General features: G+C 40.0%; 3 protein-coding genes across 3 annotated transcripts; 2 read left to right on the plus strand and 1 right to left on the minus strand.

Annotated features, from left to right (window-relative positions):
• Positions 1 to 42: 42 nt before the first annotated feature.
• On the minus strand, positions 43 to 8,200 carry nup85 (nucleoporin 85). Its single transcript, XM_071473832.1, has 19 exons — positions 8,034 to 8,200; positions 7,460 to 7,550; positions 7,212 to 7,368; positions 7,007 to 7,077; positions 6,840 to 6,883; positions 6,363 to 6,432; positions 6,098 to 6,219; positions 5,739 to 5,873; positions 5,014 to 5,136; positions 4,655 to 4,786; positions 4,448 to 4,554; positions 3,574 to 3,657; positions 3,423 to 3,488; positions 3,065 to 3,216; positions 2,829 to 2,946; positions 2,493 to 2,593; positions 1,598 to 1,749; positions 510 to 611; positions 43 to 244 (listed from the first exon to the last, which is right to left on the minus strand). Exons 1-19 carry the CDS (start codon positions 8,064 to 8,066, stop codon positions 146 to 148), a joined length of 1,959 nt encoding a protein of 652 aa, XP_071329933.1. The 5' UTR covers positions 8,067 to 8,200; the 3' UTR covers positions 43 to 145.
• A 673-nt stretch (positions 8,201 to 8,873) lies between these two features.
• On the plus strand, positions 8,874 to 16,126 carry LOC139618159 (small ubiquitin-related modifier 2-like). Its single transcript, XM_071473838.1, has 4 exons — positions 8,874 to 9,028; positions 10,381 to 10,512; positions 14,403 to 14,474; positions 15,382 to 16,126. The coding sequence occupies exons 1-4, from the start codon at positions 9,008 to 9,010 to the stop codon at positions 15,442 to 15,444; spliced, it is 288 nt and encodes a 95-aa protein (XP_071329939.1). The 5' UTR covers positions 8,874 to 9,007; the 3' UTR covers positions 15,445 to 16,126.
• Positions 16,127 to 16,865: 739 nt separating this feature from the next.
• Positions 16,866 to 26,106, plus strand: LOC139618158 (jupiter microtubule associated homolog 1-like). The gene is made up of 5 exons (XM_071473836.1): positions 16,866 to 17,055; positions 19,557 to 19,696; positions 23,158 to 23,306; positions 23,953 to 23,983; positions 25,552 to 26,106. The coding sequence occupies exons 1-5, from the start codon at positions 17,000 to 17,002 to the stop codon at positions 25,698 to 25,700; spliced, it is 525 nt and encodes a 174-aa protein (XP_071329937.1). The 5' UTR covers positions 16,866 to 16,999; the 3' UTR covers positions 25,701 to 26,106.
• Positions 26,107 to 27,127: the final 1,021 nt, after the last annotated feature.

Consider the following 27,127-nt stretch of genomic DNA (forward strand, 5'->3'; position numbering starts at 1 on the left):
TTGTCACATACATAGTTTCTAAAAAAAATTCAGGTTTCAAAACAATGTACATCAAGTTTTATTATCAAAGAGCACATTTTGATTACTTGAATTTATATACAATACAAAAAATGCAAAATAAGAGCTTTCCTTTTATGGTCAACAATTATGTTTCCACTGTTCCCTCTTTGACTATAGCCATAGCCAGATTCCTGGCCAGTGCAAGTCTCAGGAGCTCCACTTTGGTCAGCTCTATGTCTTCCTCCTAAAAAGACAAACACACTCACTCACACACTTGTATGTCTTTAATATTGCAGTAAATCCTTGTACTGCAGCTGTAGAGTAAGAGCCGCACTTTACAGGACCAGGTTTGGCCATGTGTGTTTTAAGCCAAGTAATGTACTAGGTAAAATGGACATTAATAACCTCTAGTATATGCATCTAGTTAGCCAGATTTTTTAAATGTAAACAAGAGAATGAAATATTAAGCAAACAGTGAATAGCATCAGAGTAACACCATAGACACATACCTGCATGGCCCCGTCTGTGCCAGGAGCTGTGGTGTTCAGTGAGGAGGTGAGCTCTTCTAAACAGAACATCAGCTCGTAGGTTTGGTCCGTTGAGAAGATCACCTTAAAAAAAAATAAAAAGACAAAAAAAGCCACCTTCTAATTAAAACAGACCACAGACCAACTTTTTTTTTTTTTTTTTTTAAATCAAGCATTGTGGTTCTTATTTTGTCCCTGCTTCCTGTGTCCCCATATCTAACATAATAATGTGGACTGCTGAGTCTGTCATGTGTTCCAAGTCTGCACCATGACAACAGGTGACAGTGACACTGGAGTTTGTTTCTGTTTGGGATAACATGAATGACATTGTGCAACTCAGAACACAAAAAAAGTGTGTCCCACTCAAAGATTCAGTCTTGACTCATAATTTGAAACGCATGATCATAATTGGACATGTTTATTAACCAGTCACAGACATGCACTGCAGAACAGGGAGCAATGCACAAAGTTCTCTCACCCCATAAAATCCCTGACAGGAATGTGCACAAATCAACAGATAAATGGGTGAATCAGCTGCTGCAGAGGAGAGTTTGACATCAGATTGAAACTATACGCAGTTTTATTTGGAGCCGATGACTAAACAGAATCAATTATGCAGCTGAAATCTGTTAACACTGAAAACGTGTTTTCATCACAGTCTGATACCAACTTTTGACGCTTAATGTGGACTTATGTCTGTCCTGTACTAATTAATGCCTGTCAAAAATATTTCTTGGGCAGGACTGAAATACACTGTAACTTAATATAAAGCTGCAGAGAGAAGAATATGCAGGTTAACTGATATCGAAATTATTCGTTAGTTGCATATTTAGTATTTTTATTCATTATCTCTGCTGTTTTGTCTTAATAAAACAGCATATTTCACTATATATTATTATTTTCTGTAAAAAAAATTATAAAATTATCTAAAACATTTTACAGTACCTCCAGCAAACCATTAATATCAATGTAATGTTTTAATGTACTTTAGTTATACATCTATATTGTGATTAGCATGATAACGATTTTGTCCACATCCACAATATACTGCACACTTTGTGGTGACTGACCTCCTTCTGCTCCAGCAGAGGCAGAGCATCAGTCAGCAGAGTCATCCAGAAGCTCCGGGGGGCGATCTTGGCCGTCATGAGGGAGAGGAGCAGCTTTGCCGCCTCCTTGAAACGCTTCTCTCCGTATAACTTGTGGAACTCACGGTACTTTCCTGGGAATGGAAACAGATTGTAAATCCAGCCCTCATTAACGCTTTCTGATCACTACCAAGCCAATGCTGCTGTAGGTGTAATCACACAGTATGAAAGTGCTGTTTGACAACTTTGGATTGTGTTACCTTTCATCCGTGTGTATTGTTCTCACTCTTGTTTACAGCTAATCTGCTTTCACTAAACAGTTTTTTGCCTTTTGCTCCTCCTGCAGTGATTTAGAAATCGCTGATACACATCCAACAGAGACTTTGTGTATGTGCTTTGTTCAGCAATGAACCATTTGGCGAACACTTTGATTCATGAACTCTGTATAATTTCTTTATACATATTGAGATCTATTTACAACTTAACAAAGTTTAATAGATTTAACAATATGTAATAATCTATAGAAAAGCAATTTCTTTAAACGCACAGCACTTGAATCTAAACTGAAAGGTTTTTTTTTTTTTTAAACAGTTCATCTCTTTTCAGTGATATTCCTCCAGTAAAACACTGTCACATGCTGTTGCACTAAGCTTTATTTATATCTCTGTGTGTACACAAGTTTGTGTGTCTGAGTCTCATGTGACAGCCTAAGAGAGGCTATAAGGGAAGCTGTCCGAGACATAATCTGCCCTCACTGAATGTGCTATAACTTGATGTATGAATTCAGCTTGTGAGAGCGCTGCAGTGGCTGAGTCACAAGTGGAGCAGTGCTACCAATGCTGCAGTGTGTGTGTGTTTGTGTGTTCCTTGACCATACCAAGGAAAGTGAGCCTGTCACTGAGCAGCATTGCTGGGCCCAAGTTGTCTATCAGGTCCAGATCAGAGAAGGTCCCTCTGGCGCAGTAATCCTGTAGAAACCTGACACACACACTTGCATTTTTAAAACAACTTGGACAGAGGCAATGTCACAACAAAGTGCTTTCACAGGGGCACTGGCATGCTGTAATTTATCTGACATCAAGTAGTACACAATGCTCCATTTGTTTGGAGACTACCACATGTAATCTTTTGCTCTGTGAATATTATTCTAGTGAAGGCTTCAGCACTGCTATTCCCATTTTTGAAGAATAAGTGTGTTGTTAAGGGATCAAACCTCTCTGAAATGAGGGTGGCAAAGGCAGCATCTTTGGCCCTGATGCTCCAGGAGAGAGCGGAGCCCAGTCTGTTGTTTCTCAGAGCCCGCATAGCCATGATTTTACAGATACTCCGCACTGAATAAAGACAAATAATTAAAGGGTTAAGTCTCTGCACTAGAGAAACAGATGCCTTTACGTCTGTGTAACACGGCTAGATAGAGAATAGGAGCGAGACACAGAAAGAAGGTGCTACCTTGTTCTGACATTTGCCTCTGCTCACAGATCCTGAGCACCTTGAGGGCTTTGCGCTCTGTGTCTAAAGGAACACGCTCGATCTGCAGCTCCAGGTAGACACGGCCAAACTCTGGGCAGTGGTCAAAGTAGTCCACAGCCAACTGCCACAGACTTAACACAAACACACACAAAATCATCATATAAAAATATAAATTCATTCATTCACAGTGTCAATATAAACATCATATAAAAATTCATAATTTGCAGCTACAAAAGCACTTTTTTCATACTTTGTATAAACCGAAACTGAATACACTAATTAGTAGAATTTCCATACCATAAATATAATAATCATACTGAACCTTAGATAACCATACCTGTGATGAGTGAAGAGACCAGATGCATATTCTAACAGGAGAAACTCTCTCAGGTTGGAGCCAAAGCTGTACACACACACCAGAAAGATATAGTAAATATTAGCTGATTAAATTGTATTCAAGTACAAAAGCAGCCAAACAGAATGCTTACTGTAGGTTGTGAGACTGCAGGAGTTTGCAGTGATCCAAGAGATCTGTCAAATGGGCCACAAACCACCAGTTGTTGAGGGCAATGCTGAAAGGACAAGTGGTGGAGAAAGGGTTAAACATCATAGACTTCTGGGATAAAGAGGTACAGTTGTGCGCATAAGTTTGTGCAAATTCCTTCTTTATTTTTTGTTTTGAAGTGAAAGTTAAAAAAAAACCCTGTAATTAAACATGGAATGTTTCAAAATGTCTCTGAAGCATCAATGAGCTCTTGAGAGGAATGTTACTAGAAATAAGAAACTGAATTTATATTGAATCAGTTATTTTGAGTCGGTCGAAGGCCGGAGTTAAAAACTAATACTTAAGGTTGATTTAAAAAAAAAATCAATTAAAGGGATGTAAACAGTATTTTCATTTTATTTTTAACAGTTTATTTACTTTTGTCTGCACATCTAATAAACAAGCTGCATTGAGTGTATTTCTCTGTGCAAGTATCTGGTTTTAGATATGTGTGTATGTTTGCAAGTTAAAATGTGTGTCTGGATATGTACTCTTTGATGCAAGATACATCGGGAACCTTTCTTCTTCTTTTCTTTTTTAAATTTTTTTATTTTTACTTATCTATTTGTCTCACTTGTTTTTTCTCTTCTATTCTTTGATATCTTTTTTGCACCGTTATTCCGATTTTGTATGTGTCTCTTTAACCTTTGTGTGTTTAAAAAAAAACAAACAAAACAACCACTGCAGCGAACACACACTAAAAACGAGCTTCTTCAAATGTTAATGCACTGCTACTTACTAGACTTATTCAATGAACTTGACACAGTAATTGTGTCTTGTACAAAAGTTTGGCCACCCTACTAAATCCTATGTCCTACCTGCAGTCCTTGATAACCTGATGAATGTCAAACTCAAAGGCAGCCAGTAAGATGCTGTCCAGGGGCTCTGGGACACTCCTTGAATCCAGAAACATGGTCATGCATGACTGCAGCATACACACAGACACAAACACAGAGTAAATAACTGGGATGCAGCAGAGGAGAGTATGAATGTTGAATGGTGCAGCAGCAGTTAGTGTTGTGTACCTGTGCATAGTAATGTAATTCGGTGGGTTTGACTGTGGGGTGGCAGAACAGCAGTCTAGTAACCAGGAAGTGGTACCAGGTGCTCAACAATTCCTTGCGCTCGAGCAAAGTGTCTTCATCCCCAACTAGGATCTGAGATTTAACAACAAAAACAGTGGTGTTGGATTAATAGTTTAAGATGTAACATCTCTGAAATCACAAATGAATGAAATGCAAATAAATGCACAGGAATGTGTTTTGGAAGAAAAGGTGCCCAGACCTATTGCTCATAGCACGCACAGTTCACTACAGGTATTATTTTACAAATGCTCAGTTGCCATGTAAGAAGTAAATGCTACTGAGGCCACAGGCTCACTGACCTTGCAGATGAGCTCCAGGTGTTGGTTGCTGGCAAATGAGTTGTCCTGTAGGCAGCGGTCCACCTCCTCGTGCCAGTGTCTCCACTTTACATCAAACTCTGTTAACGTCTGGGTGCCACCAGGCTGAGGGATAATCATCATAGAAAGTTCAGAGGTGAAAACCCCCATATGTTGGTTTATCAGCTATGTTTGTGTGATATCTCTCTCTAGGGTGTGTGATATCTTCAAGTAAAATGCTAGCTCAATCTCATTATTTCACACCACCATCAAAGTCAGCTTAATAGGACCAGCTTTGTACACCTCTATTTCTGTGACACATAAGCCTATTCACATTCTGTGAGGCTTATAGTGTTTGACTTTTGATCAACTAGTGTAATATATATATATATATATATATATATACATATACACACATACACACACACACACACACACAAAGGTGAAGCTGATTTGACACTGTGGCCATTTTTGAGGCTGTATCTGAGTGTCCATTCTGCTGAACTGCATTATATTGTAAGGTGTTACTTAAGTCACCACTGATATGCCAAGTAAATTTTACAGTGCACATTTCCCACTGGACAAATAAACATAATTTCTTCACAACTGAGATCAAACCATGTGAGAAATAATTCTGGGTGTCAAGAGTATGGGATAAAATAAAACATCATTCAGCCGAGGCAGTCTAAAGCTGCATAATGAGACAAACCATTGAAAAATTAGCTTACATTGTAGAAGGGCATCTTGCTGAGCAGAGTGTCCATCAGCTTGTACATATTTCTAGCAGCAGGCTGTAAGGTGGCCTGCTTCACCAGCATCTGTCTGGCTTCTTCCAACCTGCCCTGCAGCACGTAACTCACCACCTGCACAGTGCAGACACAACACGTGATAACTGAGATTTCACACTGAGCTCTATGTCAGACAAAATACAAATGAAGAAGGAAATGTGACTGTAAGATGGTCCTGGGAAAGAGAACGTTTATGCTCAAAATCACCATCACACATTGCACCAATCATTAAACGCAGAACTAGCTGTGGATGTATAGCACATATTTAAGACATTAATGTGTGCATGTGCTGCACCTACCACATCCCAGTAGTCGTGGTGCTCAGCAGGGCTCTCGCTTTGCAACACCTCTCTGGCCTTCTCATCTACATCAGCCTTGTGTAACCTTACCCAGTCCAGAAGGTGGAGCAACAGTGAACCCGCTGAGGACACAGACAGATACACACAGCTGTATTTATTTCTATTTATTTGTTTGGGTGCTTTCATAATCTCAAAGTCAAGTAATAAAATCTATTCCAAAAGGAAAGAGGGGAGGTTAACTATAAGCCCAAAGTCAAACTCTAACCAGGAGCAGCGTCAATGAACAGCACTTCACACAGATTCCAAATCAGCTCTATGGCCAACAGAATGGAAACCTGTGACAAAACAAAACAGAGGCGCAGGTTAGCACAGTGTCAATATAAACAAATTAATCCAAAAGTTAATTTCAGTCAAAAAAAATGAACATGTATTCCTCTCTATTACCATTAGCACCTTAGCATCAATTGTCCCATTGCATACTATAGCTAGCGGGTAAGGTCTACATTTTTTTACTTAAATATTTCTTGTTCTCATAAATTAGTGGTACACCACAAAAGTGCGTCTTACTACACCACAGCAATACCATTCAGCTAAAAAGATGATAAATGTCAGTGTTAATACTGAATTATGACCTAACTCTTTCCAACACACATATAGTATCCTGCATTTGCATTAGTCTGCTCTTAAAAAGTGAATGTAATGTCTGTTACAGCATAGATAACCACACAATAGTAGTGCATACCTGATTTCCATACTGCATGGCCACTTGTGCATCTTTGGTAGAAACTGCAGAAAAGACAAAAAGGTCAATTTGACTACTATTGAGAAATCACACTGAAGACTAAAGTGTCGATTAAAATTATAATTTGACATTCAAGTCATTTTAGTTCTGACATTTTAAATTCTGACCTGCAACTTGCTGAAGTTCTTCCATACAGGCTCTTATCACAGATCTGTAGTTTTTACTGATGCTGACAAATCTGAGAGGTTAGACAGACACAAGTTCGGCATGATTTCAATGATTTATCTTTTCTCAAGCATTTATCTATGTGCTCAATCTTCCTTTTGTCACTGGGAACCAATACAGTGACATCCAAGGGATAAGAAGACTTACTGCGGTTTTTTGTTCTTGCTGGGAAGGTCCTCTCTAATTGTCTGTAGGCCAACAAAGATGTGATGTGACTCATTGAAGAGCTTGCGTAAAATAGGGGAATATATGTCCTCGTCTTTCCTGACCTCATGGATGAAGGAACAACCTGATCCTGTAGCACCTGACAACACAGGGTAGAATAACATCAGGCTAAAGAGAGGGTGAGAATGTTAAAACATATAGATGGACCTTGTGTTACTATGAATATATACCTGAGGCTTTGTAAAGGGTCTCATACACAAGGATATCACCGGGACCCCACGCAAATCCCAAATGCTTCCCATCACTGGCTGCGGGAATATTCTGCATTTAAAGATGAGAGATATGGTCATTACGTTGCAAGTACTTCGTGAAACAGGAGATGGATACATCCCAAACAACCACTAACTAAAATTTTATTTCTTTAGTAGTGATATCTGTTTTCCCAGGACTTCCCATGACTGCACAATTGGTTTAACATAATGTTTTAATGGAGCCAAATAAGATACATACGTTGTAACTCAGAAATTATTTCTGGAAGCCAAATTCTCAACTTATAATTAAATTTGAATATACTTAAACTCTTATAACGTTTTGTAGCAAGTTCTCTAGCATTGAATCTATCATGCTCTTAAACCTCACATATGTGAAGTCAAGCATATCTTTGAGATTACTCTTAATGTTGTTAACACGTTATGTGACTGTGTTTGTTCAATTAGTTGACAGGCTGTTTCGATGCTGTTAGCTTGTTAGCAATGCTAGTCAGGGGCAGTAAAGAAAGAAAAATAAGCTCCAGCAGTTACTCACAGTGATTGCCGGCTCAACGTCTACCTCCTCCATCAGCGAACGATGTTACCAACACAGTAAAGTATGAAATGACTGGCTTTTCAGCTACATACACTTCATGCCATGAACTACAGGTGTGGTGCTGCTTACGCGCCTCAGTCATTCAGCCGAAAGTCCTCACGGCGCGTATGTGATGACGTCACAGAAGGGAATGCCCTTCCTCCTGCCTGTTCCATCTGCGGCGTGTTTAGGTTTCGCCACGACATACAAAATAGATGACTAAAAAATTACATGATCAATAAATATATTAACACGGATAATCAGTCACCTCAAACTTCTGGGGAACCCCGTTCACATGCAAGGGGGAAATGATGGAATTATCAAAATTATGGGGAGTGTTTTTCTGTTATGCAACTGCAAACACATACAAATATTTTCACTGGACTCTGTTAAGAATCGTGTTATTCAAATACACACTTTCTTTATGTAAAAACATCCATATAATACAGTTTTAGTGCACCTTCAAAATCACACAAAAAACCAAGATGGCCGCTAGGATTTGGAGGATTAGAGGAAAAAAAAAGAACAGGGGAAAAAAAAATAAAGAGCAAATACTACACTCCCAGTTTGTGTAATCTACTGTGTGGCGGTGATGTGCGAACCGGACGGCATTAATGAGAAGTCGGCTGAGTGTTGAAGTGTGTGTTGTGTGATCACTGCTCCTCTGAATCCGACAACGAAAAAAGCAAAACACCGCTGTGCGCGTGCACGTGTTGCTGATCGAGCCTCTTTCACGCGCATTGGGACTCTCCCGCCCGTGCACAGGCTGCGCTTTCAACCTCGTGACCGCCTGCAGCCAATCAGCGCCCGACGCAGTGGACGCGCACGGACACGTGGCCGCGCACGTCCGGTTCGAAAAACTTAAACGGGGACGAGTACGTGCGCGTACTCGTATTCTTTGTGTGGCAGCGTAGAGAAGCGCCAAAAGAGTGACCATGGCTGATGAAAAACCAAAGGTGAGTGTTTCCACATTGTGTCAAAATACCACTTTATTTCACAGCATCTGTGGCATACGGGCTCATATAAAAAAAAACCGGACATTTTCAGGTCTTCTGATTTACCTTGTTAAAGTTGAGAGCTGAATTTCAACTACTAGCTATCCCCACTTTGATAGACCGGAAGGTTTGTGAACGCGCATCCACAGGCGCGCAGATCGCTTTTTGCTTCATCACACAGCCAGGCGGCCAGCTGGTGTCATCCTCAGTGCCCACTCCAGGTCACCGACGTGTGCGTTTGCTAATTCGTGCATGTTGAAGGATGTCTGTGCACTCAGCGGTGGTATACCTGTAAGAACTGTTATATGCATCTAAAAGTGAAGTGTTTTCTTAGCTTGATTCTCCATTTGCTGGTCAGGCTGTGGCTTGTAGTGATTTGATCTTGCAGGTGCTGAAACAGAATGTAAACAAAGGGAAAATGCGCTGCACGAAAGTTTTTAAAGTTTAGTAAAATATATGTTCTGGAAATTCATTTTAGGTTTTTTTTTTTTTATGTATACGTAACCAAGTGGTGATGCAGTTAATTAATTATTTTATATTTCACATGCATAATGTTGAAGCAAAAAAATTGTATATTCAGTATTATCTACCACATTGTAAGCAACAGCTTATAAGTAAACAAGAGGTACTAAGGGATATCTCCGGGTCAAAACTATATACACCTAGCTAAGATTAATATGCAGTCTAGTACAACATTCCTGCATTAAATCTTCCATTCATGCAGGTTTCAATGTTCATTTTTTGTTGGAACTGTGTTAAAGAGGTGTTGATTCAGCTGTTCGATCATTTTGGAGGATGTAGTCTGTGGTGCTATTAAACTACATTGTGTTGTATTGACAGTTGTTCCTATTATTTTGCCCACCTCATTTAAACCAGTGGGCGTAGGCTAAATAACAGAAACCTCTCTGTTTAATGCAATACAGTTCAGTATCACCACAGCAGCACCACGCTGCACAGACCCTTTTTGCACTGACTGCTCCCTCCTTCCTTCTTTTTTTAAACTAATCAAATAATCTTTGAATCTATAAAATGTAAATAATAATAATCATTGCCCGTTATGAGTTACAAGACCCCAAAAGGTTTGGTTAATACTGCAGCACTTGAAAAATGAAAGTGTGTATAACAACAGAGAAACATGCAGCTCTTCATGTCTGTAAAGTTGTAACCAGCTTTGTAATTTGCTTGATAAAACTAACTAAAATTAAAGCTTGCAGACCTTTTTTTTTGTTGTTGATCAAATAACTAATGATTCAGCTCTTGTTTCTTGCACATCTGTGTTAACTTGCACTTTTTTCTCTGCCTCTGTCCCTCAGGAAGCAGTCAAGACAGAAAACAACGAACACATAAACCTGAAGGTAGCAGGTCAGGATGGATCTGTAGTGCAATTCAAGATCAAAAGACACACGCCGCTCATCAAACTCATGAAGGCCTACTGCGAGAGACAGGTGGGCATGACTCAAAATCAGCACGCAGCTTCCATCACTGATTGACTGTAAACATTAAGGATGATGTTACAGGTTCATTTCCTGAACCACTGGTTCCCAGACTGGTGGCGCAGAGCTATTCCACAGAGTGTGCTAAAGCTGCATACACCTTTTTTACAGCAAACATTATGACTCGTCAAACACAGGACTAACTACGGTTGCCCTGAGAGCTCAACACGCTGCAGCTTAAGAAAATAATTATGACAAAACACAAGCAAATTCAGAAAACATCTTGACTTGACAGCACATGCGCTGCAAAAGCATTGAACAACAAGTGTGCATGGCTGTTTTATGGTACATGTATTATAATGCGTTCAAACAAGTGCGTCCAATGAGGGTTCGTCACTTTTTTGTGAGTATTTGCAGCGCGATTGTGCATTTGGTTCTGTTGTGAATATTTTCAGCATGTCTCGTCCAATTGATGACAATGCGTTCTGAATTTGCTTCTTTTCATTAGTTGCATTATGTGAACTCTCAGGACCCCCGCATCTAACAAACAAAACATACACTGCATTGCATTGCAAGTCATTTTTTTTTTAATCACATGTAGAGGCTATTGATTGTTTTCTTGTGCATACTGCCCCTTTGTGACTTAAGATCCATCTGTACTGAAGTGACAAATCCAAAGAAGGATAGCTTTGATATTTAGCTTCACTTGTGTGATATTTAGTTTAGTTTTAAACCCTGAGGAAAACGTTAACAAAGAAAAAGAAAACTGATTACAGGAGTGAAATATCTCCCAGTTTCCTTCTCATTTCTTATTAAGCTGTTGATCAATCATTTTTTGAGGTGAGTGTATCAACCACCACTGTCACTCAAATGGCACACGCTGTGGTTTGTTGTGGGTAGAAAGCAGTGAGAACTGTACTGCCTTCATTTGCCTTAAATGGAGCTGGAGTCGCTTTGAGTCTGTACTGTTTAGATAGGAACTGTTTCCTTTAGCTTTTTAATCTTTTCGGGGTGGATGAATAGATGTGGCACCCCTATTATTACTCACTTATACTTCATGTAAAACACCAACTCACTTATTGGAGTTTAGGAGCACTATGTTGAGTAAGCCTTTGGTATAGGACACCTAAAGTACCTCTTGTAAATTTGTAACAAAAGTCCAGCCATCTATTAATTGGCCTTTTTTTCACAGGTTGCTTTTGATTTGTCAAAAAAGCATAGATGTAACTAATAAGATTTAACATTTAAGTGTGCCAGTGAGCCAGCATGCACATATCTGGGACCCTGCAACTGGTACATCTAAATGTAATGCAGCCACTATTAAAAGTCTTTATTACACCCAAGCTTTTCCCTGCTATGTCAAAATGTCTGCCTTTAACAGGCCTATCAGAGTGGAATATTTTTAGCAGAGCAGAGACCTTGTAGGCTTAAATATTTATCAAAGAACAACATTTACTGGAGTAGTCTCCTTTCAACTGTGGACCGAGGCTTAAGAGCTATGTTGCTATGTGGTGCTGTATTTACATCATATGGAAATAATGGAGTTACTTGATGATTCAGCGCAACAACTTTGAAGTATGCACATGTTTGATCTTGTCTGAAGACAAAAAAAGGCTATGAAAGCAATCATTTTCAGCCTTTTCACAGGTATCAAACATGCACTTAGTAAGTCATAATTGGAGCTTTTGTTTTACAGCGTTAAGTCAACCTCAAGCAACCTTGTTTTATTGTTTTAAAGGTCCCACTTACCATATAAATTATGTGGTCAAAATGTGTTGACTGTGGATTTTATTTGACATGTCTTCAGTTGACAGCAGACATTTACTTAATTTAAGAGCCCACAGATCAATACGTTTGAGTATTCTAATACTCAAATGTATTTGAGTCCCTAATACTGAAGTTGTAAGCAACAGGCGCATCACAGACAAGACATGCAAAGATATAGCAGGATGGTAACAGGTCAAACCTAAAATAAAAACCAGATGATGTTCATTTAAAAGTTATTCACCGTGGTCATGTTTTCAATCATTTTTCTCCTGAAAGAATGACTGTTCATTGTTTACTGGCCATGATCCAGCTGTGCTCTAAAGCTCTTCTCTGCCAGCTTGAAGACAGGGTCAATGCAAATATTACCTCAACAGCTGAACACAGCTTAGGCTTTATCTCCCTCTCATCCCCTAAACCAAACTGCCTCATATATATCTAGGATTCCATATGTTAATCATAAAGCATACCTCATCTTTTCCATCAACAGTTATGATGTAAATCATACAAAGTTGTCCCTCATCAGGCTACTTGCTTCAATGAGATGCAGGAATGTTGACTTGTTCTTATGACTATGAATTCTAATGAGTTGACATTGGGATGAGTGCGAGCTTAGTTCTTGAAATTGTGCTGTAATCTTGATTGCAACTGTTATCGCATGGCTATAAAAACAACCCTAAGGTTAGACGGTAACTTTCACATTCTGAAATATCTATACCTGAAAGTTAAGGAAAAATATTGAATAAAACACAGTCTCCAACGTTCCTCTTTATTTGAAAGTCAAATGAGGGCTCAGCTCTCTGGAAGACTGAAAATCCAATGCCAGTATTGTCTATTCCTCAGACTGCCGGGAGGGCAAAAGAGACATGCATGTCATGCAGCTCATTTTTAAAACGACGGTAAAAACCAGATGCTATTCATTATTCCCCCATTTGTGTCTCACTGCAAGAGACAGTATAACGTAGAATGTTTCAGTGACCCTCATATTTCAGCAGACATACCTTAAACAAGGCAATACATGCTTTAAAATAATCTACTACATGTTCTTTTCTTGGCTTTATGTTGTGATAGTTGTTATAGTAACATTAGTGTTTACCCCTTTAAGACCCATCCATTGTTGAGACCCACTTTTAGTAAAAGCAAAGACAAAACTTAGTGGTGTTATTCATGTCCCTCACAGTAAATCTCCATCTTTGGGGATGAAATCACCATGTAGTCAATCATTTGTCCTGTAGGGGTCCCACATTGTTGTTTTCTTGGAACAGTATTATTTACACTTTGTATCAAAGACTTAGCTAATGCATGTCTCAACATGAACTTCCAAATGTATACTGATGATGCTGTAATTTTTACATGTGCTAAAGACATCCAAGAAGCCTCCGTACTTCTTACATCTGCAATGAGCCATGTGCAGGACTGGCTGACTAATGCTTGTCTCTTATTGAATACTAAAAAATTGTGTATGATCTTCACAAAACATCCAGTAGAGGTAACACATTCCGGTGTGTTCCTGAAAGGGGAGGAGCTTGACATTGTACATAAGTTCAAGCATCTGGAGGGGGGGGGGGGTTACATTGGACTCTACATTATCCTTTAAAAGTGATGCAGAAAAGGTGTCAAACACTGTAAAATTTAATTTACACATTTTTATGCAAATCAGGCAGTTCCTCACAGTTAATGCTGCCATGATGTTTCAACACCCGTTGACTTTTTTCACAAATATAGTATTGTTTTACCAGCTCATCATTTACAGGAGGAGCAACACTTAAATCAATAGAATCACTTTTCAAGAAAGTCATAAAAGTTCTAGATTTAAAAAAAAACAAACATCATCGCAATATACTGGGAAAAATATAATTTATTGAATTTTGTGAATCTTAAAAATATTAAATATGCTTGTTTTATTTATTAGGTTTTGCATGGACTTACCCCACCACTTTAAATGAATTCATTAAGCAGAGGGCTTACAGTGACATGGGCACTAGGGCAACCATTAGAGGGGACTGTTAGGGCATGCTACTTACAAAAAATTGTGGCTACCAAATAGCAATCACAATTTATGGTACGGGATAAAGATAATGAGTTTGAGCGTTCAGGCTTGGTTTACTACAAAAGTTTTTATGTTTTTGTCTCTCCAGGGACTGTCGATGAGGCAAATCAGGTTCAGATTTGATGGACAACCAATAAATGAGACAGACACACCAGCACAGGTACGTTTGAAGTTGTGAAAGGATAGGTTTAGCTACTCAAAGAAAGTTACTGCATAGAGGAGTGTGCTAAAATGTAAATTCACAGGGCACCCTGTTTCCTGTAAAAAAAAAAAAATACATCCACATGCATCATTACTCATGGTGATGTGTTTGTGCCATCCTTAATCAGTAAGGCATGCATATTTCATGCATTCTGTGGCCTTTCATGGGGATGCTTATCTTAGTGCGCTTGATTTGTGGTATTCCCTTTTTTTCTTCTTGTGGGCAATGTAAATATGTGTTGAAAATGAAATCATGTGCGCACACAGCTCAGAATCTACAGACACTGACAGACATGATTTAACAGTCAGTAAGTTAAATATACAGGAGATCACCGCCTCAGTGACCAGTGTGTGCGATAGGAAATGAAGGCTAAGGCTAAGGACATGTTATCATGGAGAACATGCAGATGCCTCAGACGATCAGAGCACATCAAACTCAGTTTTGGTGAGCATGTTCTCATGCTTGTTTTGAGTTTGACACTTCAGAAAGAGGCCAACGGGCTCGCTGCAATTCAGGGTTGGAGTAGAGACAACTTGCATGTTCCTGCATATTATTGTAATGCTGTGCAGGCCTGTCTATGCATGCTGTGACAATACAGTGTATTATCAGTGTACATCTAATACAGTGTTTCATTTTGACTGCAATTGTGCCAATTTGCCAAAGCAAAAGACAAAATTGTACTTGTATAGCCCATACTGTCACACTTTGGGCACATGCCATATAACTGTAATATCCTCACATAACGTATATATTAATATGACCCCCCTCTGTCTCTCTACTTCGTATAGAATTTCCTGTCACATTACACTTTTGCCTTTTAAAGTTTCAGTGACACGCATGGTTAAATAACTTTTTCTCTTAACAGTTGGAAATGGAAGATGAAGATACAATTGATGTGTTCCAACAACAGACGGGAGGCCTGATTTAACCGACCACACCCGCCACCATTTTCCTCCTCAACACAACCAACCTTCCCGGCCTGTGATAAACAGCAGCTGCTTCTTTGCAACTCGTCCTATTGTCTCTACAGAATTCCACTCAGAAGAAATTATCTTTTCTCTGCCACACATAACTGCTGTATAGTATTTTCATTCTCGCCCCTGTTTTCTGTTTTTGTACATAAACCAGATTGAGATCACCCTGAGTTCAGGTTTCGTTTGTTCATGCTGTATTGTGGTAAATGTTAAGGACTTCCCTTCCCAGTTTGAAGGGCTAGTTTCCAAGGTTGCAGACAGATAGGGCTGACGATAGAGCGAGTGAATCAATAAAGCAGACTATACTGGTAAAATGTCGTAGGGCTTCACTTGATCAGTGTCCAGCAAATCTGTTCTTAAAGTGTACTATTTTGGGACTTGTTATCACTTGGTAAACAGTATGTCCTGTTTGGGAATGAGGCTGGATTGTCATTCTGTCTCTGTCCTCTTCAGAAAAATATTTGATTTTATACATTTTTTTATATAGTAGCTGATGTGTAGAGAAATGTTTTGATTAATCATTTGACTAGTCCAAGCTTCAAATTTTGGGAAGCCTGAAGAGATGTGTCGGTGAAATAAACGTCTGTCATGTCTATTAAGATGCCTGTTAAAATAAAGCTATTGTCTTTTTCCAAACTTTCATTATTTTTTTCTGGCTCTCCAGTGCAGCTGTCTGATCATTTTCTTGGCAGAAATACAACCACTGTAAAATAAATTTGTAGAACTATGACAGTCAGCATAAGTCCAGGTATTCATTTTGCTTCTATTTTTTTTGTTAAAGTCCATCTTCACTCAAGTATATGTTTTGGTCATTGTTATTTCTCTTGGGTGTTTGAGCTTCACTCTGCAGAATTATTTTTTAAATTAAAGTTACACCAAAAATGTGATGGGGAAACTCTGAATAATCAATGCATATTAACAGATTTTTTTTTAATGAGGGAAGAGGTGAAGATGTCATTTTAAGAATTTCTAAGCAGGTACTTGAACACAGACAAGTTATTCATGGTATTTTATATATCTTCAAACTTGATTGTATGGGGATCTGTAAGACTGACGGCTTGTCCCAAGGTCTTCCCAAGCTGAAGGTCAAAGTTTACCCTTGTTTTTCTTCCCATTTAAACGTTTTCCAGATTGTCATAATCAATGCTGATAGATTATAGATGGCAGAAAAGGGGGCCGGGGGGGGGGGGGGGGGATCTGGACTCCGGTCTGATCACTGACGTGAAGCCGAGACCTGCCACCGACAAGAGACGAGCTCTAAGGTTCTGTCCAATGAGAGAGGAGTTCTGTGATGTTCTGTCCAATCAGAGCGGGTCGAACGCTGGTGGGCTGGGTCTCCTGGGCTGGCACCGCAGAACCAACGGATCTGGTCGGCGATATGTTTTTCAGTGTCGGGTGGAGTCTACATCCCGTCGCATCTCTGCGGGGAAGGAGGAGTATTTTTTTTTTTTTGTTAGTTTTTTTCACTGACTATCTGTCACTCCCGAGCTATTGAAATACTTCTTAAAGATGACGACGACAACCACCTTTCAAGGAATGGACCCTGGTGCTAAAAGCAGTTCCAGGTAAAAGGAGTTGAAAGCGTTTGACGGAGGAACAAAAGAAGTGGGGATGCGGGCAAGCCTCCCAGCTAGCAAACGCCTCTTTTCTGCTTTTGCTTAAAGGCAGCCTGCTACCTAACATTAGCCCGCTAATGACTGGCGAGGGATTTATTTTTCTGGATTTAGCTAAACTGTCACATAGTCTTGCTAATTAAGTTAATCTTATTGGGTGACTGATGCGCCATAGCCTTTAGCCACACCAAGTTAGTTTGGTTAGCCCGTCTGAGCTTTGTACAGTAATGTGTGTGCGAGTTTAAGAAAGAAAAGAAAGAGACCAAGTGCCCGGAGAGATCTTTTCCGTCTGTTTTTTTTTTTTTGTTTTTTTGTTTTTTTGGGAGAAAAGGACAAAGCTGCCTAACGTTAGCCCTCAACTGGCTGTGGCCGACTGCAAAATAACTTTTTTACAGTTCAAGTCACAGCTCCTCTCCGACTGTGATTGCTAAATGTGCTGGACTTTGTGGTTATGTTATACCTAATCTGTTAACGCTAGATTTTGTTGCATTTTTTTTTTCCAATACAGGACCAAGGAAACAGCTATTGAGCCAGAGTCCAAATATGTGATTGATTACAGGAAGAATCCTAGACTAGTCTGGGGTCTGCATATGTCATTATCTCTGATTTGGTTCATTGTTGGTTAGGGAGAAAGGAAGTATATAGACACTTAGATGGTGTCCATTTTGTGGTTTCAGTAGATATGTCTGACTGTAAAAGCTTCACAAAAATGAGGGGAAAAAAAAAAAAAAACACCTGAAGAAGACCACTCATCCTCCAAGCACGCAGTCATAGCTTTCCAGTAAGTGATGCGTCTCGTCTGGATGCACCCCCGCCCCCCCCAAAAAAAAGAAAGATGCAAAGAAAAATGCCTATAAATTATGACATCTTCAATAACGAGGCATGATTTCAGTGCTTCTAAATCTCATTTTTAGGCAATACCAGTACTTGTAGCCTTTGCTGACTGAGCATGTCAAATCTCGGTCAGTCATCAAGCGTTTTGAAGTCGCATGCTGTTTTCGGGTGATGCGGGGGCCTGGGTGGGGGCTTTGAGCTAGCTAAGCCTGTAAATCTTTCCTTAGCTCTTTGCTTTTGCTTCTTAAACCTCCTTGTACGAGCTGCTGGTCATTTCTGCTGCTGGCTGACCAAAGGGATCCGTAGAGCAGCAACTTCAACAGAATTAGGCTAAAATCTTTGTAGGCCATCAAAAGCCTCCTACCCTGCCTTATCAGACATGCCATCTTTGGCTTTGGAGCTCAGCTTTATCTGCCCTAGCTCCACCTGCCTGAAGCTGCCATTCAGCTTCTAAACATTTATGCCAATCCATTGATATTATTTGCAGTTTCATTCTAGGGTGGGGTCTGCTGCCAGGCAGCTAAAAGCTTTTCTCTCGTCGCAATCCGTGTGGAAAGCATGAGCTCATCCTCTCTGGCCGGGAGGTGAAGTCTGGATAAAGCATTACTGTCACAGCCAACTGTGACAGACACTAGTGTGTATACAAGAATTGATTGAGAAAATTCAGTTCAGTCCGAGCGGTGTGGATTTTCACCTCTAGTTGCTTTCTTTGTAGTTCTGCCTCGAGAGCTGAGTTGTTTTTTGGACTCCATCTGTCCGCCTGGCCCTTGGACAGCTGCTCGGTGTGTCAGCTGGTGGCTTCAGGGACTCTGAGGAGAGGAGAGTTTGCTGGAAAAAAGAGGGAGGGGTCCAGCAGGGGCTCTGCGAACACATCAGTTTCTGTCGTCCACCCCAACTGTCCTTCAGCACAGCAAGGAAAAAAGGGTTTCCCTACTCATTATCGTGTTCCTTTTGTTCAGCTTGTGGTTGAAGGAATGTCGGTGAAAAGTGGGCATTGTTTACGATCTGCATGCAGGCTCTCTATATTGTTCTAGAACAGTCTGTTTATTAGGTGACCTATATTAACTGTGGACCTCAGACTTTTCACCTCTATTGTGTAATATTGACCCAAAAAGGCAATCAAATTGGATTTACGCATTGAATAATGGAATAACAATGCTACCGAGAACTGACACCAACCCCTTGTGTGTCACTGCAAAGGAATCTGTGCTGAGGGGAGGCAGCAGCTAGCTAGCTAACTCTGTGATTACAGTATATGAGACTGGAGTCAGCTGCAGGGCAGAGATTGTGACTGTCTGTCTGACAGGCTGACAGCCGGGGCTTAGAGAGTGGAGACCTTGCTGGTGGCCTGTGTTTTTTGTGTGTGTGTGTGTGTGTGTGTTATGTGTTTGAAATGGTTAGGGTGGGGTAGGGAGAAGGTTGTAAGTAGCTTGAGGGATCCCCGTGTTTTATTTGACTATTGATTTTATTTATTTATTCTTTATGCGCTGTGCAGCTGATCAATGGCTTGTGACACTAAGGCCTTGTATTTTAAATTGGCCTAAATAGTGGGGGATGGGAGCATAGTCGGCAGGATGTCAGTCAACTGATATCATAATTCATCATTTGTTGCTCTTCAGGGTACTACGACCGCCAGGCGGGGACTCCAGCTTCTCCTTTGGCACAGATGACAACACAACCCCCCGCAAGGACAAGATGGCCTCTAGCATCTTTGCAGAACCTGAGGATCCCCATGCTCATCGGAGGAACAATCCACCCAGTAACTCAGTCTAATAACACTATGAGCTAGCTTAGTTCATTTTCCATGTGATAATATCAGAGCCAAAGGAATGAAAACAATAGTGCTTTGATTTACAAGGTACCATTGACAGTAGTTTGCGTTTTACACCAAGGAGGGTGTATAAGTATTTATGTAAAGGCAAGTTCAGTCTTGCAAAAGTAGACAGAACTACCAGAAGCCTTAAGTAAGCAAAAAACACCATGGAATTAATTCCTTTAACTTGAGCTAGGAAAAGATAAAAACTGGAGTGTTATTTAGTATTTTTCCATTTAGGTTGTCAGAAAGCACATCCCACAAGTGTAATGGCCAAAAAGCCCTGGAGCACTGGATAAGGGTAATTTGAAGCTAGGCTTTGTTAAATGGGGATGAGGATCAGCCCTCACTGGAAAGAAATAGGTCAGTTAAAAATGTGTCAATTGGTTAAATGTGTGGCCTTCCATAGACACGAGGGAAGTTTTATTTTGAGTGCATGAGGAGAAGCATGCGAAGGCAGCAGCAGAGGATATGAGACCTGTAAATGGCTTTGAGTTGTCGAGGTTGACATTATTGTACCTGCCAGTATGTTCATAACAATCAAGGTAAAGCTTTAGCTAAACATAATTCACTCTTTAGTGTGCATTATCTTTATTGCTAACAATTAAGGATGGTCATTTTTTCCCAGATAATCAGTGTTTTGCTGGGGCTCAAAGATCTGATTAAGTGCATATGGAGGAAAATTCAGAACTTTCAGCAGTGGGATTTCATTTCTGGTCATTTCTTTTCACACTGGCCACTTTGTAGAAAACAGTTTACATGGTTTATCAAATTTTCTGGGTGTGGCGACTATGTCGAATTCACGCTAATATCATTACTTCAGCTTCAGACCTCTACAGCCACCAGCTGCTGTCAGTAAAACCTCTTTCTGCTTCCTTTGTTTCACTTGGGTCAAGGTCACGTTCTAGTGTCCCACTTTAAAGCAACACACTACAGGTGAATAGGGTACAAATTTTAACTAATGAAACTTCCCCAGTTGATTACTTACATTAGACATTTTGAGAAAATGGCCTTTAAAGATATGAATTGTAAAATTCCATACATTTTTATTGGAAATCACCATTTACAGACACAATGTTTTATACATAGGAAATTACCATGTCTGGATCCATTAATATTGTGCAGGGGAGAGAGCTTCACAATGATACCTGTGATGACATGGTGCAGACAAGGTACTGCATGTTGCATCAAAATGCTAACTTTTGGTGAATTAAGGAGGATTCTACAGACGCAAATAGACATTGTGTAGTAAAATAAACACCTAAATGTGTCTTTTGAAGACATGCTATGTAAGCAAAACAGCCCAGAATCTCAGAATTAACCAGTGCCTGACAGTACATTGTTTTAACGGATACAACTGGATGAGGACATCTGTTTCTGCCTGAATGAGCAAGATTTATTACAATAGCAGGTTTTATAAGCATTGTGTTGCATCTGTCTGACCTGGGTTTGAACTCCTAGTGCAGATAAACAGGTCTGTTTGCTTTGGCCTGCTGTCCTGTGTAGATCATTTTTAAATAGTCAGATATTCCTCTCATATGCTCAAAACATGTCTGTTTTGTGAATACTGTCTTCCAGTGCGTTCTCATACTTTACTCTTCAGAATAGCATGTAGCTTTGTTATAATAACACAGGCTCTTGCAACATTGTGTACACTAACAGAGTTTGGAAAACACTCCTTTGCAATTTGCCAATTTGGCCATGCAACAAAGATCCCACCATGGAATCAAACTAGACATGTGCTTTTACGTAGTTCGGCTCTTTGACCACTGGGCCGGCAGACAGATGGTTTTCATGATCACTGAATGTCTGCCCTGGTCTGACAAAAAATGGGCAGGCGTATAAAGCCCAACTTTTGTTGTAGTTTTTTGTCAGTCACAATTCAAATATTTAACTTGTGACAGCTTCAGACAAAGTCAAGACAATGTCCTGTTTACTCTGGATAAACCACATTTTCACAGAGACTATTTCTTCTATAAAAGTATTTCTTTTATAGACACAGCTACGTGTGTGGATTATCCAGAGTCACCAGGACACTATTTCTGGAAAGATATGTTGCCATGGACATTTCAGGTATCTGGATCTTCTAATGATTTGATCAGTGAAATTTAATTCATCTGAAGTGTACTTTTCTCAAAACCTGAGTAAATAAACACAAAATTCAGAGAAAATGTTTTTTTAAAATTTGGACAAACTGACAGTTATTTCACTGTATAAACTATGTTCCTCGCAAGGCACTCTTCAAATGTGAGAAGCTAATACTTGTGCTTGGTCAGGGTTTTAAAAATGTTTAAAAACCAGTTTGACTGCAGGAATGTGCTGATATTATGTTTATGCTGACACATAGGCATATTGTTATTCAGCCAGAGTCTCTGGCAGGTTGTTGGTCAAGATTTTAGGGTTTTAAGATACCAGAGATGTTGGTTTGTTCAATTGCCCTCAGCTTCTGGCCACATGATGAGCACTCTGTAATCAGAGAGGAAGCCAAAACTACCAGCAGCAGCATGATTGCTGTTCCTGTCTCCAGGCTTGTTGACCAGTAAGGTCAGTGATATCATGGACCCAGGAGATCTATAAGGTTAAGTAGAAGGCTATGTGTTATAGCGATGTTAACATAATGCATCGCTGTCTAGCCCATCCATCTAATTTAATCTTCCATTTGATGTTTGTTGTTAACTCTCCAGTGAATTGATCAGATTCAGAAATGTGGAGCCAGCAGTGGAGGAGCTCTTGAGTGATAGAGGTGCTCAACAGTGCTGATTCACTTCACTCCATTAACAACAATGGACACTCCTCCGCTTCTTCAGCAGTCGTTGTTCCTCTCATGACAAAGACAGTCTGTCCCCTCCCTGGCCCTCGAGGCTGGAGCTGGGCTGTTACCTTATGTGGCTTTGGTTAGCACAGCCTGCTTCCCCTCAGTGGGCCAAACACTAGGTTTTAATGCTCTTTCTGCTGAAGGAGAATGCAGGCGTTACAGGGTTATGTGAGTTTTGGCATTCAGGTTGTCTGCCTGGAACTGTTCCACTGTGTTTCTGGGTCTGTTGCAGACGCCTGAGCGGATTTGGTGATGTTTCCTGTTGATTCTCAGTGATTTAGTCTCATGTTATTTTCAGTCAAATTCCCCCATAAAGCTGATGTTTTGTCAAATCTGAGAAAATAAATCTTGTGATGAGCATGGGCTAGAAACATTGGGGTCTGGGGTGGCTTTGTGGCTAATTTGATTAGTGTCCATATGGTATGACTCTGCTGCTTTGAAAACTGACTCATGTTTTGTCATTTGTCTCTTGTGTTTCCCATCTAGCTTCAATATAATCTGTTGGCCAAAAACAAAACAAAAAAAAAAATGGCATCTGGTTCAGTCTTGTAATAAAGTTCTTACTCTATCTGTCTGTCTCTTACCTTCCCAGGCGGGGCTCCCACAGGGACCCTGTGCGGGGAGCCCTCAGCCCCACTGAGGCGGTGCCAGCAGCCTCTTATCTTCCCCAAGAACCCTCAGCCGGAACTGACCACCATCCACAACTCTGGGGCAGCCTTGGTCTGGAACCAGAGACGAGAGGTACCTCTCATTTAGTCTGAAAGACACTGTTTCCACAACAGAGCCACAGCCTAGTTTAGGGCTGAAAAGCACATGGTCATAGATTAAGTATAATTCTCAACAGTTCAGTGGAAAATTCAGTGGGGGATGGAGGACTATCCATCTATTTGAAACTGGCCCAGGATGTTGTTTGATAGATATTCTCCTCTGACATTTGTAATCCCTGCGGAGGTTTAATTTTTATTCTGGGAATGAGCCAATCCTCACTGAAGACATGGGCTGAATTTTCTAACTGAGAATTTTGAACGAACTATAAAGAAAGAGTGAACCAGAATATCACTCATTAGTCAAGTGTCTGTTAAGAATCAGAAAGCTAAGAAGCTAAGAAACTTCTATTTGAGCAGTTAATTTCTGAATGGTGTGCTGTAACAATTATTATTCTGTACATTACTTTTTTCTTTTGGCTTTGGGGTATGAATACCAACACTTCTTCTCACACCAAGAAAATTCAGGATCATTTAGGGAATTTTTAAATGTTGTCCAGACTCTGCCTGTCAGAGGATTGTGTTGTCACAAAGTAGAAGTGATGGGATTTGGAAGGAATACAGGAAGGGCTTTTTTTTTCAGTGAGGATATCTGATATTCTTGTCTCATGCTTTCATTGTAGGTTGAGAATGGCCAAGAACAAGCAAATGATGGTAAGTGTCCTCAACTCTTCGGCTGTTTATAAAAAGGCCTTTAAGTTTCTGTGTCACTCTCGCTGTGTCTAAACAGCAGTGCATGACTTTGATTATTCAGTGAATAGCTCCATGGTACACTCTAACAGATCAGGTAATTCCACTCTTTCTCGTCCGTAAAAGATCAGATCGCAGTGACTGGTTTTGTCCCATATGCTGCTGGCATACCGAAACATTTTTTTCACAGTACACATGCTCTCCCTTTCTAAGTCAACACCACATGATCTCTTTGAAGTGGTTTTTCCCTGTCATGATGGCGTGATGGTCTGTAGTCAGGCAGCTGTTCTTTGATGGCAGGCTTCACTTTGTATGAAAAGCTTTTTATTAACCTCCAGGTGCATGTTTGTGAGAGAGTGGCTGGCTCCTTAGATAATGGAGGGTTTGACCACACATCACCACAGTTCACTTATTTGTGAGTGTGTTACATGTGTGTATTAACCTTTATATGTTATGAAAAACTTTTTGAGCACTTCATTAAGTTAGTTAACACAGCGTGGTTGGTAATTTGTTTCTCCACATATTTCTTAGAAACAAACTTCTCTCACACAGAGTAGGTCAGCCAGGAGTGGATAGTTTGGAGTAGACAGGAGTGGGTTGTCTTGCTCAGGCACAGAGAGAAAGTATGTAAGCTTCATCAGGCTGTGCAGTCCTGGTATCCATGGCACCAGTCTAATAAACCTGTAATTAATGCAGTTGTCACAGCAGCCCCTACACTCCCTCTGGTGTCCAGCAGAGAATATTTAGGAGTTAAGTGTCCACTCTGCCAAAAAAAAAAAAGGTTGAAAAATCAGTGAAAAAATAAAGCATTGCCCTTATTTGTGACATAAAGATGAAAAGCCCCCTTCACTGTACAGATTCTGCAGCAATTCAGGTGCTAATGGACAACAAGAGCCCAATGCTGTAGAGCTGTGATTTTATTACAGAGCTGTCTAACCTTACTTATGTGCTCTAGCCTACAGAGCCAAAATGCAGTGACTACACATGAAATTAAAATTAAGTTGAGATCAGTTCACAGTTCAGTTCAAAGAAAAATGTGTTACAGCTAGCTGGAGAGATAGCTAGCCTTGGTTACAGCAAAATTTGCTTTATTTTTACCCCCCTGTCGACTTTGATCCCACATAAATAAAATAGTAGTTAAATAAGGTCATGGGTCATAAATCATACATTTAAACTGATTAAATCGTAAATTAATGTATTTCATTGCTTTCAAAGTAATTATTAAAAAATGGCAGATGGAAAGTTGAAAGAACACTAATACAGTGTTTTCCCCTTATATTCGCTTGTCAGCAAAGTTGAGTCTTTAGGTTGTATCTACGATAGATAGCCTTTGTAGGGCAGAACTGCAAACATTTTCTGAGGATGTTTTTACCTCCAAGCACAGTTTGTTTCACCAGATAACATGGTGTTACACCATGGGGCTTAATCACATATACTGTCATCCAGAAACTGTCTGCAGTTGCATTGAGTTAAATATCAGCTACAGTTGAATGCTCTGGATGACTGTGTTCGTCTTTTTGTTGCACTTGTAGAGTGTCCTGACGATGTGGAGGTGGAGCAAGAGGAGCAAGAGCAGCAGAAGGAGACGCCACAGCCCTCTGACCCGTCGGGAGGTGCCAACGCAGCCACAGGTGGTCGAAGAAACCCACCTGGTGGCAAGTCCAGCCTCATCCTGGGTTGAGACCACTTGTTTTGTTTTGTTTTTTTCATTCAAACGCTTTTTTTATTTTTTAAAGATAAATACCCCCACCACTCTCTTCCTCCTCATCAACATGTCACCTTCCTCCCTACTTCACATGCACTCATGCTGTCACGTCCATGGACCCCTGGGTCCTTGCCCTCCACCCTCAAACCTTTTGTTTTGATCCTTTTTTCTATTAAAAGAAGAAAACTGTTGACAAAAGCACTTTATGTATCTCCCCCCTCCTTCCATTTCAGCCCATCCTGTAGTGCATCGCGCCTGCTGGGAAAGGCATGACGTTTAGCTTGTCTCTCATTCTTCCCTGTTGTAAATGGTAAAGGAAAAAATAATAAAAAAGATTTGATGCGTGGATTTCTAAATACAATAAAGATTGATATGAATTTGCTGGGACTGATTCTTTTTCTCTTTCTTGTTTAGTAATAGTAGGAGTATGTAATTATGCTGAAGTGACTATTATAAAAAATAGAAATTAATGTAGCTAAAGGGAGATAAAGTATAAAAATGTTGAAATAAACAATAATTCTTTTCAGTTTCCATGTGCAAAAGTGGCTCCGCACATTGTGCTGAACATTATTTATGTTCAGTGAGATGGAGCCTGAAGACTGCGGCGGTTGAGAGCAGAGACAGGCTCTGTGACTGGAAATCTGCCCAGCCAAAGTAATCATGAAAGCTGCCGCCAATTCTGTCAAAAGAGAAACTGCCCTATCTTTTCATGACATCATACACTGGTTATTTGGCTCTCTTTACTGTATTTTCTGATTTAAGAGAGGCGATGCATTTTGTTCACACTCAGAGTTAGGCTTTTTAAAACAAAAGTCAGATTCAAAAAGTGAAATATGATGCATACAAGCTGTAAAATGTTATTTATGAAACATTACCTTTGATAGCACTCCCACACGTTGCTTTATTTGGGAATGCTTGTTATAATCTGAGCACCTCCTTCTGAAATACCATAAGGAACATACAAAGAGGATCTAGTACACCATTAACTCCTAACCACCTCCTAGACCTAGACCTGTCAGGCTTAAAAAAAGTTTATGTTAGAGAAAAGATGTGTTCTGCTGTGAACTACAAAAGGGACATTTGGATATATTTCATATAGTTGATGTATTTTGTTACAGCTACAGTAGAAAAACAGTAGTAGTTCTACATACCGTAAGTAATATGCAGCTCTTTAACACCGTGGAGCCTGCAATGGCAAAATTGAGAGGTGACTGGTAATGGTAACAGCCAATACACAAGTCATTCCGGTTAATTAGGATGTTCCAATGATCATAGAAATAAATGCTAAAATCTGGCCCATGAATTCACAATTACAAATTTAAAATGAATAAGCAATATTTAAACAATACCTCACCACTTGGCGTGAAATGCAATGGGCTCACAAAGACCTTAGCAATTTCGGC

This window comes from Trachinotus anak, unplaced genomic scaffold (genome assembly GCF_046630095.1).
Source record: "Trachinotus anak isolate AG129_WGS33_773 ecotype Australia unplaced genomic scaffold, CSIRO_AGI_Tana_v1 ptg000003l, whole genome shotgun sequence".
Classification (NCBI taxonomy): domain Eukaryota; kingdom Metazoa; phylum Chordata; class Actinopteri; order Carangiformes; family Carangidae; genus Trachinotus; species Trachinotus anak.